Consider the following 15,175-nt stretch of genomic DNA (forward strand, 5'->3'; position numbering starts at 1 on the left):
AAAAGCATGTTGAGAATTCGTAATAAGTTCTTGCAAAATGGACCTATTGTAGCTTCTTCTGGATATTCAAGCAGGTTCTGACAATACAAGAAATAATGGCATACATGATTAGCTGAAAATTATATTTTATTGTAAATAAAAGTTATACATTGGCCTGGCTTTGCACTGCAAGCCTCGGTCAGTATAGAAATTCATAAAAATTAGAAACAGACAAGTACTTCAAGATCTTCTGTACACTCCAGGTCCAGATGGTAAATCACAGAATGTATCCAGTAACAAATGTGGCTCAAACAATTGATTTGTTAAATTCTACAAAGCTCTCTTTTTGAGTTTCAATTAATTAAAACATCTCTCTAGCAATAGCAGTGTAAATATACAGCAGGCTGCAGGCTTAATTACCCAGCCTCAATAATTTCTTTGGCAAACTTGAAGTCAGATGTACTATCAAATTCAAAAATATAAATTCAAAGATTTGATGTGAAGAGGATCTCAGATTAGTTCTGAACTCTTGCAGAAATATGTCACAAAAAGACAATCTGTATTTTTTGTACTCTCTCAAACTTCCAAATCATATGTTAAATTAGCCCACATAGATGAGGCAATTCTGGGAAGAAGATGAGATACACGTTGTCTGGTGATGGTAGTTTCTATACAAAAACAGAAGGCTGGGAGGTGAACCTGGAGTATACAGAATCGTCATATCAAGCCTAAACACAACTTTGTTTCCTTTGCTTAATAGTTATAGTTCTGTGAGAGAATTTGCAAAATATCCTCTATTCTCTCACTCTCTCACATGCACTGATGAGGATCAGAAACTTTTACCAAAAGCAGATCTGGAAGATGAATTCCTCAGGAGGCCATAAAGTGTTTGTGAGAGAAACTGCCTAGATTAAGGGGTTTTATAAGGCAAAAATAATGAGAGTGGAAGTAGCTGGCATGGGAGATAAATTACAACAGAAAGGTGGCATTTTTAAGGCTATAATCCTTTATGCATTTATCTGAAAGTAACCACCCCCAAACTCAAGGGGGCTTTTGATTTGATGTTGTAGGACTCCAATGACAATTATCTAGATGTAATTTCAGGGACAAATTTATTGCGCCAAGTAGCAATATAACAATGTCTGCAGTCCAGATACTGCAAAGACTGTTTCCCACATCATGGCCTTCTTTCTCAGATTACCTGTATGCTGTTTACACAATTTATATATACTACGGCATAGTAAATAAGGCCATTTCTTGTTTGTTTAAAAATACAGGTTGAAGTGCCACAGAAATGCAGGCATATAGAAGTTGTGAGATCAATACGTGAAATTTATCTTAAAATGAGGTTACACTGGGACTGTGCAGATTGCTTTGTTTTGTAAAGAATTGGCAAGAAAATCAATCAAGATTGTACGTTGATACTGAATATCAACGGTAACAGGATGGAACTGATGGTCTCTTAATACACCTTCTCATTTCTGGCATTCCATCATTCTAAATTGCCATTTCTAAATTGTTATTCTATTTCACGTCTTTCTCCCAAAAAGACTAGCAAGGAAACAAAAAGGCATTTTGACTTGACACATCTTGTTATAAACCATAATCAAAATCTTTGCAAAACCAGCTGCTTCTTTCCCCTTTTTAAAATTCACAAAGGTGTCAATTTCTCCCCTCCCCATTCCATAACAGTTGCTATACATACATACATATAAACATGAACAAATATGATATAAATAAAAAAGTATGAGACATCACAATTTCTTTACATGAAGTAAAATGCTTAATAAGAGTGATATAAATACATTTGTAAAAGTGCACTGCTGACCATATGAATAATGCTTTGGCTTATTTCTTAAGCTGAATCATATCCACCCAGTGAGGAGCCAAGGCAACGTAACACATTCTCAAAGACAGGTGAGGGAGCAACTCTGCTGCTGGTTATTTGCTAAAATCAAAGGGAACACCGTAACTCAACATTGTGGTCTTGAGAAAGAATATGCTGTTTTTAGGGCAGCAAACCAAGACCTACAGACATGTTGGCAAGTGAGGTAAAAATGGAAATCACTGTAGTATTTTCAGATCTGCACTGACACTTTGGCTTTTATTTGTCATAAAGCTGTATACATCCTTAAAGAAATATGATGGAAAACTTAAGCAGATCAAGATACTTGCTCTGTACTTTGCCACAGCTACAAGGCTGGAGACAGGAGGAAAGAACTGTTCTTTTATCCACGTATCGATTGTATTCTTCTTTAAAAGTGGTACTGCTGATTAATTGAAAGCATTACTCCCCCACCCTGCTTTCACCAACATGTCAGGCTGGGGTACTGCCATCTTGCAATACAAGCAACCATTTGCAATTCTGTATAAAATGACAGATGGGAGTGCATCTCAGTTCTGCACAGAAGCAAACACTTGACAAGTTCTTGGCTAGAGCAAGGGTAGATTAATATATCTTTGCGAGGTTAATAGCAAACAACTGAAGTGTCACAACTGGCAGAATGCAGTTTGCAGTGCAGCATGTTGGTCACATCCTTCACCTGTCCCAATACTCCTGGAGTGTACATGAATTTGCTACATTATGAGTAACAGGTATATCCCATAGAGGTCCTGTGTGAGCGTATCTGGTTCTAATCCAACATTTTATAAAAGTATGCCCTTGGCAATCAAAGATTTGAGAGATCAAGAGGTTAGCTCTCAGATTGTCCCCAATTAAATTTGATAGAAGTGCCTCTTAAAAAATCCAAAGTTTCTTAGAAAACAGTTCAGAATGTGAGATTAACAACTGGCAGGACTGCAGAACTGTAGGAAAACATGGTCTCAATTAGAACCTTAGAAACTGTTCAAGGTTAGAAGAGCAGATGGAAAACCCAGGATGAGTAACTGCAGATGAGCGATACCACCTCTCCTTGCCCCAATTTCTCCATTACAAGTGCCTGAAAAAGATACCTCTGTTCCGTATGGACAATCCTATCTAGGCTCAGCAGCAATACTTTGCCTCCCCTTGAAGACTGGTCTTGGCAGCACTGAAATAATCTTTGGTTGGAAGTTTGGGCAAAATTTTTAAATGGCTGTTCTGCAAAAGGGAGATTTAGATAGAAGAAGCTACCTAATGGAGGTATACAAGACTGAATGTCTCACAGTGATACAAATTGGGATAGTTTCATATGTTGATTACAAGTGTGACATACTAGCTTAGCTGTGTGCAACTCTACTGAAGGGAACTTTTTATCAGCTGCAACTAACGGCCATCTAAAGGCAGCACACTTATACCATGCATTTCTCACAATACTTCTCACAACTGTCTATTGCATGATATCCTGTGCAACACAATCCATAAAATGGCACATTCTACAATCTGAATAAATTATGCAAATAATGTAAAATTCCATATACATTTCTCATTTTGATTATTTATTGGCTTTTGCTATCCATAGAAGGAGCACTGTGCCCTGTTCAACCCCCTCTAATTTCTAAAAATTCTTGAGCATCTCCCATATGAATTCCTAGTTTCTTTGAAGCCATAAAGACTAGAAGTTGCTTTAAAAAATAGAAGTTAAAGGTACAGAGCCCCACAATACTGATTTTTTTGCTAGATAAAAATTCTGTGTTAGCCTGTGATTACTGCATAGACACAGAACATATAGTCCTGCATTGCACCTTTAGACAACCCTGCCAAAATGGAGCTTGATTTCCTCATTTCATTCAGGGAGCCTTTATTGTCAAGATTCCATTGTGCTTTTGTTCCATGGGAACCCCACTCTCTCAGCATCCAAGAACATGGATATAGGAGAGGGCTAAAGAGAAGGAGAAAGAACACCCTACCTCCAGCTCCTTGGCTTATTGTAAAATAGTATTCACATATTTTTCTAAATCAATATTTTCTGAACACTTTCAGATGCTGAATACTTAAGAAAAATATATAATAATAATTATTATATATATAATAATTGAGTGCATGTTCTCTGGTAGCAATTGGCTTGATACAGTCTTGGAAAGCTGTAAAACAGTGATCGCATGAGCCCAACACACATTTTTATAGCTTTTAGCAGTTCTCAGAGTCCATTTCCTCTCTTTGCATTTTCATCAGTTTCAGAGATAGACCTATATTCAAATGAGGTGTTTTAGATTGTTCCCAGCCACATGCCAACAGCATGCTGTAATACCATGTCAGGACATGGGTAATTACAGAGAAAGCAACAATTCCAGAATGAAGATACCAAAATGAAAGTGGCTGAATTCTGCATTGCCCTCACCCACCGCTTCTCTAGGCAAACCGAATACCTGTGTGCCAACATTTTGGAGTGGATTCTCTGATACAGGCCATGATGCTTCAGAGAACAGTATCAATGGAAAGCTGTTTCAGAGATGGTAATTCAGTAGGGGAGCTGGGCAAAATGATACTGGAGCAGCTCTTCAGCTGAAGGTCTCTTCCTGGCTTCCACAAAGATCTGCCTTAAGAAGTCCCGGCAAGGTTCTGATATATGAGAAGGAAGCTGGGGATTAGTGGGCTGTGTGGCAATCTTGAAAATGGCTGCCATAGCTTCATATTCTGCCCAGGGTGGTTTCTCTGTCAACATTTCCACAACAGTACAGGCAAGGCTCCTGGGAGGAGAAAACACAGGGCAGAGAGCTCAAAGTCACAGAGTGAAAAGTCCCTTGGTAACTCACTATTTATTTTCTCATAACAGCATTTGACCCATTACTGCAGCATGTAGAAGAGAGATTAAAGGAAATTTAGTTTTAAAAAGAGAGATATACTAGTGTTCATGAAATGGCACACAGAAGGTAGTCAAAATTTGCTCCCCATAGTTCCAGAGTAATTTTGATATCTCCATAAATCAGCAGGTTACTTATCTGTAACTATAAATACTTTTGAGCATTTTGTGTGTTCAGATGCATTTATGCAAAGCAAAGTTCTGGAACATGTTCCAGCTAAGCTTTTTGATGGAAAGCCCTCCATCTAGACAGCCTAATCATATCACCCTGCTTGGTTCCCATACTATCACTTTACCCCTAATAAGACAACGGCACCTGTAGCAGGGAATGAGGAAGAGTATAACTGCACCATGACAACTGGAAGAGCTACAGGTAAGTAACCTGCCATCTTATTTTTCACTGCATCACATGTGTGGAAATTATGAGGAGATGGGGCACTTGCTATTTTGAGAAAACAAATGAGACAGTATAGCCAAAGTTAGCAGCTGCCTTGGCTTGAATACCTAGATGGCATTGATGCATAAATATAGAAGGAACTGACTGTCTTGAAGTGAGGTGGTAGCTAAAAGTTCAAAGGATTGGAGCCTAGTTGAGTCAGTATTAGAAGGAAGTCCAGAATCTGCAGAGCAAGAGATGGGGAAAAAAATTAATCCAGTGGTGGGAGGCTGAAATAAAGGACGACAAAAAACTAATGCCAAAGAACCTCTAAAACCATATCAAGCAAGGAAAAATCAGCCATTCAACTCTGGCTGAATCTGCAAATTACTAGAAAGCTGTCAACTTGGCCCTATAAGAATATACATTTTAAGGCTTTCTTAAGGACTTAATAACAAATAAATGAATCAGGCCATTAAACATAGAAGTTGAGATGCTGAATAGCAAAGGCCATTAAGCAAAAGCCCAGACATCAAGAGAGGAAGTTCCTCATATTGCAGGAAACTCTGAAACTGGTGACAGATCAACAATAGTAGGTTCAGGAAGGATGGCTGCCTTGGACATTACAGTGTTATGGGTAAGTACAAAGTCATGTCATAATAAAGCTTAACAAGAAGCCTGGTAGCAAAGGAAGTTGGAGAAATGCATAATAAAGAGTCTGCATTATTTTATACTAAAATGCACCCTTCAGTGAATTGTGATCCCTTATCGACCAACTTCAATGTTCAACATTGACAGTTGTGAGCATCTGTATATATATCTACCTGAGATGTGTCAGAGTTGAATACCCTAAATAGTAGTTGAGAAGGAATCATCCAAATGTGGTTCACAGTTTCTGCACAAATGAATCCATCTTCCAGTAGAAAAACGTGGTGAATGCACAGTGTTAAGACAGAGCAGAATCCCTGAATATTTCTTCCTTGTTTGTTTGTATTTTTTGAATGTTCAAATATTACTTGTATGACATGCCTCAAAAAACTTCCGAAATTTATGAAGGACTTTCATCACTGTAGATAGTTCCAATATATTTAAATGCAGTTAGCTTTTTTGCCAAGTCCAATGACCAGACATTGTTAGGCTCTTCAGTGTGCTCCCTATATCATCTTGGAAATGGTGGTTAGAATCTAGGAAGGCTGTAACATGATGAATGGCAGGCTGCCATTTAAACTATTTGGGTACATCCATCATAGGAGGCAGACAACAAGAAGGGACATCTGATTAGATTCGAGTGATGACAAAGACCCTGACAAATCAATATTGGAGGAGTCACATATAAAGATATGTGAAAGCAATCAGGGTAGTAGACAAGGCCATAAGATTCAGAAGACATTTCACTCAATTTGTTCAGAATTAGCAGCAGCATACAAGGGGCATGGCTACAATGGTTTTCATTCAGTCCTTGGGTGGGAATGTCTGGCAAGATAATGAATTCAAGATCACTCCTATAAAAGGAGCCATTACATGGAACAGAAGTTGGACTTGCCCCAATTTACAGAGAAACCAAGGGTAGGAAAAGAAGTGTAGACATGTGAAAATATTGTTTGTAATAGCTGATTCAACCTGAAGCCAATCATCTGTGTAAAAGAGTAGCTTAACACCAAGTGTTCTGAGATGCGCAATTACCACTGCTATACCATTGATTAATTCTCTTGGGGTACAGATCTATTTGGAACTGAAGAAAGGAGCAGATGTTCTTTCTTACAGCTAAAATTGGCATCCTTTAGTCAGAGTGCTGCAAAATAATTTTGAATAGAAATGAAATCATTCAACATTTTGGAATGGTGATGCAAACTGTAAGTTCAAATCTTGAAGATTAAAAATGGATATAAAGCACTATCTTTGTTCTGAATTGTGGAAGGATTTAACATGTCGTATACCTTACTACTAAATAAAAATTGAATTGCAAAGGGAAAGTCTTCAGTAAGGGCCTGAGCTTCCACTAAGATCTCAGAGGATCCTAACCAAGAATAAGACCTCAATACTTTACTTCCAGCCAGGGACTTGGCAGCACAATCTGCATTATGTTGGGAAGTGCTGAACTGTTTTTTGGGTAATTTGTTTGCATCAGCACTGTTCCAGTGTGCAGGTGTGAGGAGCACTTTTGACCTTTGTATACACTCTCCAACCCTGAGGCATCTACTAAGGAATTGGACAATGATTCCTTCTCCTCATTTGGACAGCAGTAACCATATCAGAAGTTACCAAATTGACTGATTCTCTGAAAATAGGAAAAGCACCTGTGCCCACTGAGCTAATTAAAAGGAATCCAGATTGGATCCTATGTCAGTGTCTATGTCTATAGATTGCACTGCCAGTATCTTCAAAGACTGGGTTACAGTAGTAATTGTTACAATTTATTATTAAAAAAGGTAACAAAAATAATCCAGCCAACTACCACTTTGTCGGCTTACTGACTGTAGTCAGTAAGCTACACACTAAACACCTAAATCAAAAGGTACAAGATTGGATTCTGAAAGCATACTTGGGAAGGAATAAGCAGGCTTCAGATCTGAATGTTCAATATCTGACCATATTTTAGTTTTAATAGAAAAATATACTTGCAAACCAAATCTTCCATCTATGTAGCCTTTAAATTTGCTTTTGACTCTATTTCAAGAGCAATTTTATGGGACAAACCTAAGAATTCATCAATTGATAGATATTTTTGCTCATTCCGAAACTCCATGCTAATACTTTCTTAAGAGTGAGATGTAACCCATAAAGAGTACTTTCAAAATGAATACCTATCCAGAAAGCAATTAAGCAGGGATGAACACTGGCACCTAACTATTAAACTTCTGCATTAACTCTATGGCTGAAGCCTTAGATAAGCCAGATTTCACTGTCCCCAACTTGCAGGCCTTAACACTCCCATCTTGCTATATTCTGATGACAAAGTAATTATTTCATATATTCCAAATGGCCTTAAGAGAGCCACAAAAGCTACAGTCCAATATTGAAGGGAGATTGTACTGGGTGTTAACTTTAAAAAACCAAAAAGTACGGTACGATTAAACCATAGGGATGGGTCATTGAAAGAAATAAAATCAAGTAGGTCCAGAACTTCAAATACTGGGAGTAATTTTTCACCATATGAAGATCTGGAAGGCCCTGATCAAATGTGTTAAGCAAAGAACACTTGGATCCTCAATGGCTATTGAAAGATCTTCTCTAACGGAGGAACACTAATCCCAGCAATTTTAAAACTCAGGCAAAATAACTAGCCCTATTTCTTTATGGGGGTTTATATGAAAAGAAAGGAAATCGAGACAGGGCAACTAAGGGGCATTCTTTCTGCTCCTAGATCCTGTGCAGCCAGACTACAGAATGGAATGCCTAGAAGAGAATGAAGTCTTGGAAACAGAAACTTTTCCAAGTTCAAGTCCCTCAAGTTCCATTTTCTTCCTTCAGGTTTAGTCCTGTTAGTTTTGGCAGATAAACATTTCTCAAAGTGGAAAACTACAAAAATAGTAAGAAGCTGCTATCATATGGGCTTTTGGCAGAGTTGCTTACCTCTCTAGGGTATGACTTGGTTAATCAGTTTCTCCTGCAAAGAGTCAAAGATATGGAACACTAAAATGAACAGGATATCACAGAACAACAAGCTTTGTTTAGAAATTCCACCTACAACCAACAAACTATCCACCCTCACCTTTCCAGAGCCATAAGGAGAATTCGTTACAGCTAGATACAGTGTTCTTCCAGTTGCATCTTTAAAAGGTAAATATTCTAAAATTCCCCTGGACAAGAGAGCCTGCCCATGAGAATTGGGAGAAATTGAAACAATAAACCTCATTTTATTATATTGCCTTTCCTATAAGGACTTGCATTTAAAATATATTAGCCCTGTACTACTAGATTACCCAGGTAGATCAGAAGAACGTTATACTATTCTGCTCCTTTCAGATGTGAAGTATCACATAATTCTCAGGGTAGCTAACCTCTGTGTGGCTGCTTTCAAAACATGATAACAGACTATTTAACATGATGCCTTAGATAGGACAGACGCTCAGAGAGTTTAACCGTGTTTTACAAATTTGTGTTTGATCTTTAATCATAAATGAAGATATACATATGCATCTTTGGTCAACCTGAGGATCCATAATTGTAGCTAAATGAAATGCTGGAGGTGAGGAATAGCGGAGGAGGAAAAAGACCCTGATGTAAAGTTAAGACCACAGTCAGTAAAACCAAAGGAGGCACAAGGACTGTATTTGTTACAGAAGCAGATATGAACAGTATCAGAAGGATCAGAGGCACTGCTCACAATGACCCTGAACTGCGACTGTCCTTACCAAAGACTTTGGGATAACATACCAAGGAACATTTTTTGGCAAGCCTGTACACGCGATACGTAGAGACCATGAAGAGAAAACAGCAAGGCGTATGGACTATCCCTGGATGATTGACTTAACAGGATCTTCCTTAAGCTAGTACCTTAAATTTGGACACATACATAGCCTATGGGAGCCCATTTCCTAGAAACTGTGCATTCCTATGGCGCCTTGTTTCTATAAAGTATGAACACAGGCCAATTATGCAAGCCTTCTTCAAGGTGAAATTTTATGAAAGGAAAAGCATTCTAACATAGAGCAAGAAAAGTGACTTATCTTTTAAATTACCTTATCCTGAAAAATAACTTTATAAAGGTGCTATAAACAAATACTGCTCAATAGTACAAATACATACATGAATGCACATTAAGTTATAATGCTGGTTTTTTTACTTATTCTTTTTTAAAAGAACTTCTCCAAACCATGAGAAAAACTACTATCCAAGAAAGACATGTCCTAATATAGTCTTTCATTAAAGTCAAACCAACTTGCAAGAATGAATGTCTTCATCTCTTCTGTAAAAATATATGGATCCACTGCATTCTAATCCCTGACTGAAAAAGAACAGTTTAGAAACACTGGTTTAAATACCACGATCATAAAAAAAATAGTTCATAAAAAGTTAATTAGAACTTCTTTATTATCCTGCAGTTGCAAATGCTTATGATTATGACAAATTTAAATAGAGAATTTTTTTTAAGCTTGAGTGCTATGTTGGTCAGTGATTATAGAAACTGTAGTTCAACACATCTGCAATTTAGCAGATTGTATAAAAGTATTTTAAAGCAGCTTTCCCAATCTACTGAAAACCAACAGAGAAATGGCAAACAGTCTGTGCTGGAAAGCTTGCAGGATTTTTGAATGAAGGACTATTTAGATCAGGGTGGGCAACCTGTGAGTTGCATGTGGCCCTGCTTCTTTTTGGAAGCCCTCGATGACATTGCCACATTTCTGAGTGTTTTAAAACTAACATAAGATGCTTACTTTGCTTCACTTCTTAAGTATGTTACATGCAATAAACCAATTTTACTTATCACCACCAATCCGGTTCCCTGAAATAGGCAAAAATATTATGGCTTACCCATCCCATGCCATTATCGCATCACCACCCTGCTCCCTGCCGCTCCTAAAGCTGATTTATTAAAAGATGCCCTGTTCCACTTATTTAACGTGGGATCTTTTGTGCTTGGAAATTGAGCAAAGAAGCAGCAAACATTTGATATGTCCACCCTTGCAACTTAACAACACATTTGTTCAGAGATTTTGTAAAGATCTGGGAGAGAAGCCTAAGGAAGAATTGTTGCTGCTGCTGTTTTGTTCTGATACTTTTCCTGTATATCTGATAGGTATTTAGAAAATTTTAGTTTCAAAAATAACCATCCAAAAGCAGCTTTGATAAGCAGAAACTAATGACAAAGAGAAATAACATTTTTAGATTAGACCAGGGTTTCTCAATCAGGGTTTCGTGGAACCCTAGGGTTTTGCGAGAGGTCACTAGGGGTTCCCTGGGAGATCACGATTTATTTGAAAAATTATTTCACATTCGGGCAACTTCACATTAAAGAGGTAAGTTTCAGTCGTTATTTTTAGTTTAAGAACACTGTTAATGCATATATACAGGCCTACATATGAAATGAATATAATAATTTTGTAATGTCTGGCCTATATTTGAGCCTGAACGTGCAGGGGTTCCCCGAGGCCTGAAAAATATTGCCAGGGTTCCTCCAGGGTCAAAAGGTTGAGAAAGGCTGGATTAGACAATATGCTTTAGTGACAAAAAAGTCAAGTTCAAGTTTGGCAATTATACATAAGGTTATGGCAACTCTCATCGGCATCTCCTCCTCTTCCAGTAATAGGTGGATTGGGTGTTGACAGAATGGAGCCACTGCAAAATTGGTGTTTGTGTGTGTGTGTGTGTGTGTGTGTGTGTCAGCATGTTTGGATGACTTCTGAGCTCTTACAAAAGCAAGAAAAATTTTGCAGAAAACCAAAGCAACAGACCAGGAACATAGAGCACTGAGCATCAGTGGGAAAAAAAGGGGGGAAAGGGGGAGACGGGAAAAATAAATTAGCCTGTTGATTATAGTTTACAGAAAATGATTAATACAATGTCAGTTGGCTCAGAATATTGTGGCAGAAAACTTCCTTTTCTAGAAAGTAATTCTTTATATTAAGCAAGCTATACAGAGCTACTTCTCACCAGATGTCAGCTTTTCTTCCATAGCCCTCTCCACTGATCACTTCTGGACTCATCCAATAAGGGGTGCCAGTGACAGAGCGGATGCCAGTCCCAGACATGCAGATTGTCTGCAGTCGCTTGCTAGCCCCAAAGTCTCCAAGCTTTACATTGCCAGCAGAATCTCGGAGAATATTGGCTCCTGAGATCAAGTGCGAGTAGAGATGGGAGAAAAAGAAAAGAAACAGAAGCTGTGCTCAAGCATACAACTTAAAAATACAGATTTATAACCTCTAAAGCTAGCACCTAGTTTAAAATGACTTGAGTTCCATACAGATTCTCTTGTCACTGCATCCACCTTGCAATATTAAATTCTAAAGATGAATTTATTATTTAGACCCCTCTCCCCACCATGCTCCTTGCCAATCTCCAGCTTGATTTTGTCCTTTTTTCCAGGCTGTAACCATCAACCATTTTTATTTTCCAACAGTAACTATGGACCCCACCCTTAAAAAAAAATTAAAATGTCAGATGAGGCATGTACCAAGGGAGTTCTTGTCATGCTTTAAGTCTGGCTATTTTTTCTTATGTTCCCAATCAAGTTTGAGACTATAGCATGAAAAATAATGCAAACACATCCTGTAGTTTTCCCAGGAAAACAATCTGTTATATTATTACTTGCCCTATAGATACTATTCTCTGCAAACTGGAAACAAATGACAGCAAGTGGGTGGAGGGTGGGGGATTTTGACTAATAAAAGAACGAGAGGAAAGGATAAGCTAGTTCCCTTACTGCATCCATAATGTAACATGTTCTACTTCCAGATCTTTTCACCACTCTTGCACTATTCCTTGATCTAGTCAAGATGTCTTCAATTTGCCACTCTCTCAATGTGACTATTATACTGCGGAACACATAGTTATTATTTTTCTCCATAAGTAAAACCAAGTTATTTTGTACTACCAGTTCATGACTTTTCTAGTATACCAGCAACTAGATTTTTAGGGGGATTATATGCACACGAATTCAATAGCAAGATAATTAACAATATTTTCAAGAAAAGAAGTATTAGGATAATGATACTAACACTATCCTGAAAAAACATAGCCAATATTTATTTCCTGTCATTTGGGGCATAAATGAGCCTAATAGGGCATGTAGAAAATAAGAATCCATGTGGGTTTGTGTGGATTTCTTACCTTTTATATCTCTGTGTACAATCATGTTGCTGTGAAGGTAACAGACTCCTTCAAGAATCTGCCGAGTGTATTTTCGAGTCACATTTTCTGTCAGTGCACCATAGGCTTTCAGTTGATCTTTGACTGAACCCTTCACAGGAAAAGCAGGAAAGATATACATTTATATCTATATATGCGTACCTTCAAGTCAGTCTTGACTCCTGGTGACTGCCTGGATAAGTCCATGCAGTGCTCTTGACAAGATTTTCGGAAGTGGTTTGCCATTGCCTTTTTCTTGGGGCCGAGAGAGAGTGACTGGCCCAAAGTCATCCAGCTGGCTTTGTGCATAAGGCAGGACTAGAACTTAATGTTCCAGGTTTCTAGCCAGGTGCCTTTAACCACTACACAAAACTGGCTTTCTGAAGAAATTGAAGGGAATTAAAAAGTAAATAACTCTGCCTATTGAAATCTGAGGTGGATTAAAATCACTTTCTAAAGAATCCATATAACTCTTACCCCTGGCATGTACTCCATGAAAATGCTCAGAGTCTTTTCTGCTCGGTCCCTCAAGCACCCATAATACTGAACAATCCGCTCGTGCTGAAGGTTCTTCAGTAGCTGAATCTCACATTCCAATGCACTCACTTCCTGCAGGCATAAAAATTGCCAGATTACCTTGGGAAAGGCATAGGACAATGTTCTCTGCATAAATGCACTTTCTATGGGAAGTAAAATTTAGGCAATCTGAGGCTAATAAATTATGGGTTATCAGACTTCTTTTTCTCTCTCTACCTCCTATGCATCTGAAATTAAATAATATTGCTATTTCTTAAAAGGACAATATGCTGACATGTCTGACATGGAAAGTAAAGCACTATTTATAAACACTGATCCACAATGAGGACAGTCTATAACATAACTGCAAAAGTGGTAATTTTTAGGTAGTTGCCAAAACATTCAACTTTGCATTCTAATTTGTGTATGGCATAACTTTAGTCATTTATTTCCTTGCTGATTCATTTCTGTTAGTGATGCAACCCCATTAATGCTATTAAATTGCTAAACTATATGAATTGTTCAGTCAATCAATTAAGCTTGTTATTACACAAAATACTATTTCTTCACTGTTAGCTTATGCAAATGTGTTGTAGCTGGTATTTTAGAAGAAGTGGGCATTGATGAGTAGACATGTATATACGTGACAGAGACAGAGGTTGGAATACTTCTGTTGCAATGGTGTTTGCTGTCTTCAGATTCTATCAAGCCTTCTACTGAAAAAAAAAATCTTTGACCCAATTATTTATCTGGGGATAACTTTTTATTTAAAAAATGAGGGAACATCATGTTCTAATGACAGCTTATACTACGTGTAACAGTAGTATCATCACAAGGCATTTAAAGGAATTATGAATTGCTTAGGATACATTCTAAAAAAGCCTAAACTTCAGAAAACTCTATTTATGACATAATGGTTGTGCTGGTGCATTACTTTAAGACACTGATTATGTCTTAATAAATCAGAATGTTATCAGATGCAGGCAAGCTGTTCTCTCCTATTTTGCTGCCTCCCCTATATATGAGTCTAGAATGCACTGTGCCCAAATAAACTAGGATTTTCAACCACACACTTTATCTTAAAGATGGCATATAATCTGGTTTCTCTGGATACAATAAACTATAATCCTAGATTTCAACATCAAATTCATACCGGTTAGATGTTTGAAAGAATAGAAAGAGTGACACAGAAGCGAATAGAGAGTATTTTCCATCAAGCAACTCATTCACAAATGTCTTCAGCTGAGCAGTATGAGCTGAGACCTCATACTAAGGCACAGTTTGCTTTGTTTAATCAGGTTTGCTTGTGTCCAACCCCAAAATGGCTCACTACCTGTGGTTTCCTTGTACAACAAACCAATGACCAAATTAAATTTGTATAACCTGTGGTTTGTTTATGTCTGAAAATGGCAACCTGATGAAATCCTAAGTTGTTACGTTGTCCCAGTTCAACTCCCTAACTACAAATACGTGAGTGAAGAACATCTTCAAAACAAAACAACTCTGGCACCCCACTCTGTTTTTTTCTCCAAATCTGTCTTGTAGGAGATACGCTCTTTTCTATGCTTATCTCACAGCTGTCGCCCTCTCTACAGCTACGCTGTTCAGCCCCACAGCAAGTTGCTTTGAATAAAACCAAGCAAAGAAAACAGACCCGCAAGAGATAAAGACATTATGTAATTCTTTTTGTGGAAACTGGAAGTCAGTATCAAAGGATGGATTACAAGCCTACAACAAATGTGTTTAAACTCTGTGGTTACATTTCTTTCCTAAGCAAATTGGGATCTTGTCCCTA

The 15,175-nt window shown here is 37.8% G+C and overlaps 1 protein-coding gene across 1 annotated transcript in view; it reads right to left on the minus strand.

The window, feature by feature from the left end:
- Positions 1-108: 108 nt before the first annotated feature.
- The window catches only part of MAP3K3 (mitogen-activated protein kinase kinase kinase 3), a 63,254-nt gene continuing 48,187 nt past the window's right edge, over positions 109-15,175 (minus strand). The window contains exons 14-17 of the mRNA XM_063300418.1: positions 13,342-13,473; positions 12,847-12,976; positions 11,671-11,848; positions 109-4,587 (exon numbers count right to left, since the gene is read on the minus strand). Coding sequence (XP_063156488.1) covers positions 4,359-4,587; positions 11,671-11,848; positions 12,847-12,976; positions 13,342-13,473 — 669 coding nt within the window. The 3' untranslated portion in view covers positions 109-4,358. The remainder of the gene's footprint in view (positions 4,588-11,670; positions 11,849-12,846; positions 12,977-13,341; positions 13,474-15,175) is intronic.

The sequence above is a fragment of the Candoia aspera genome, chromosome 4 (genome assembly GCF_035149785.1).
Source record: "Candoia aspera isolate rCanAsp1 chromosome 4, rCanAsp1.hap2, whole genome shotgun sequence".
NCBI lineage: Eukaryota > Metazoa > Chordata > Lepidosauria > Squamata > Boidae > Candoia > Candoia aspera.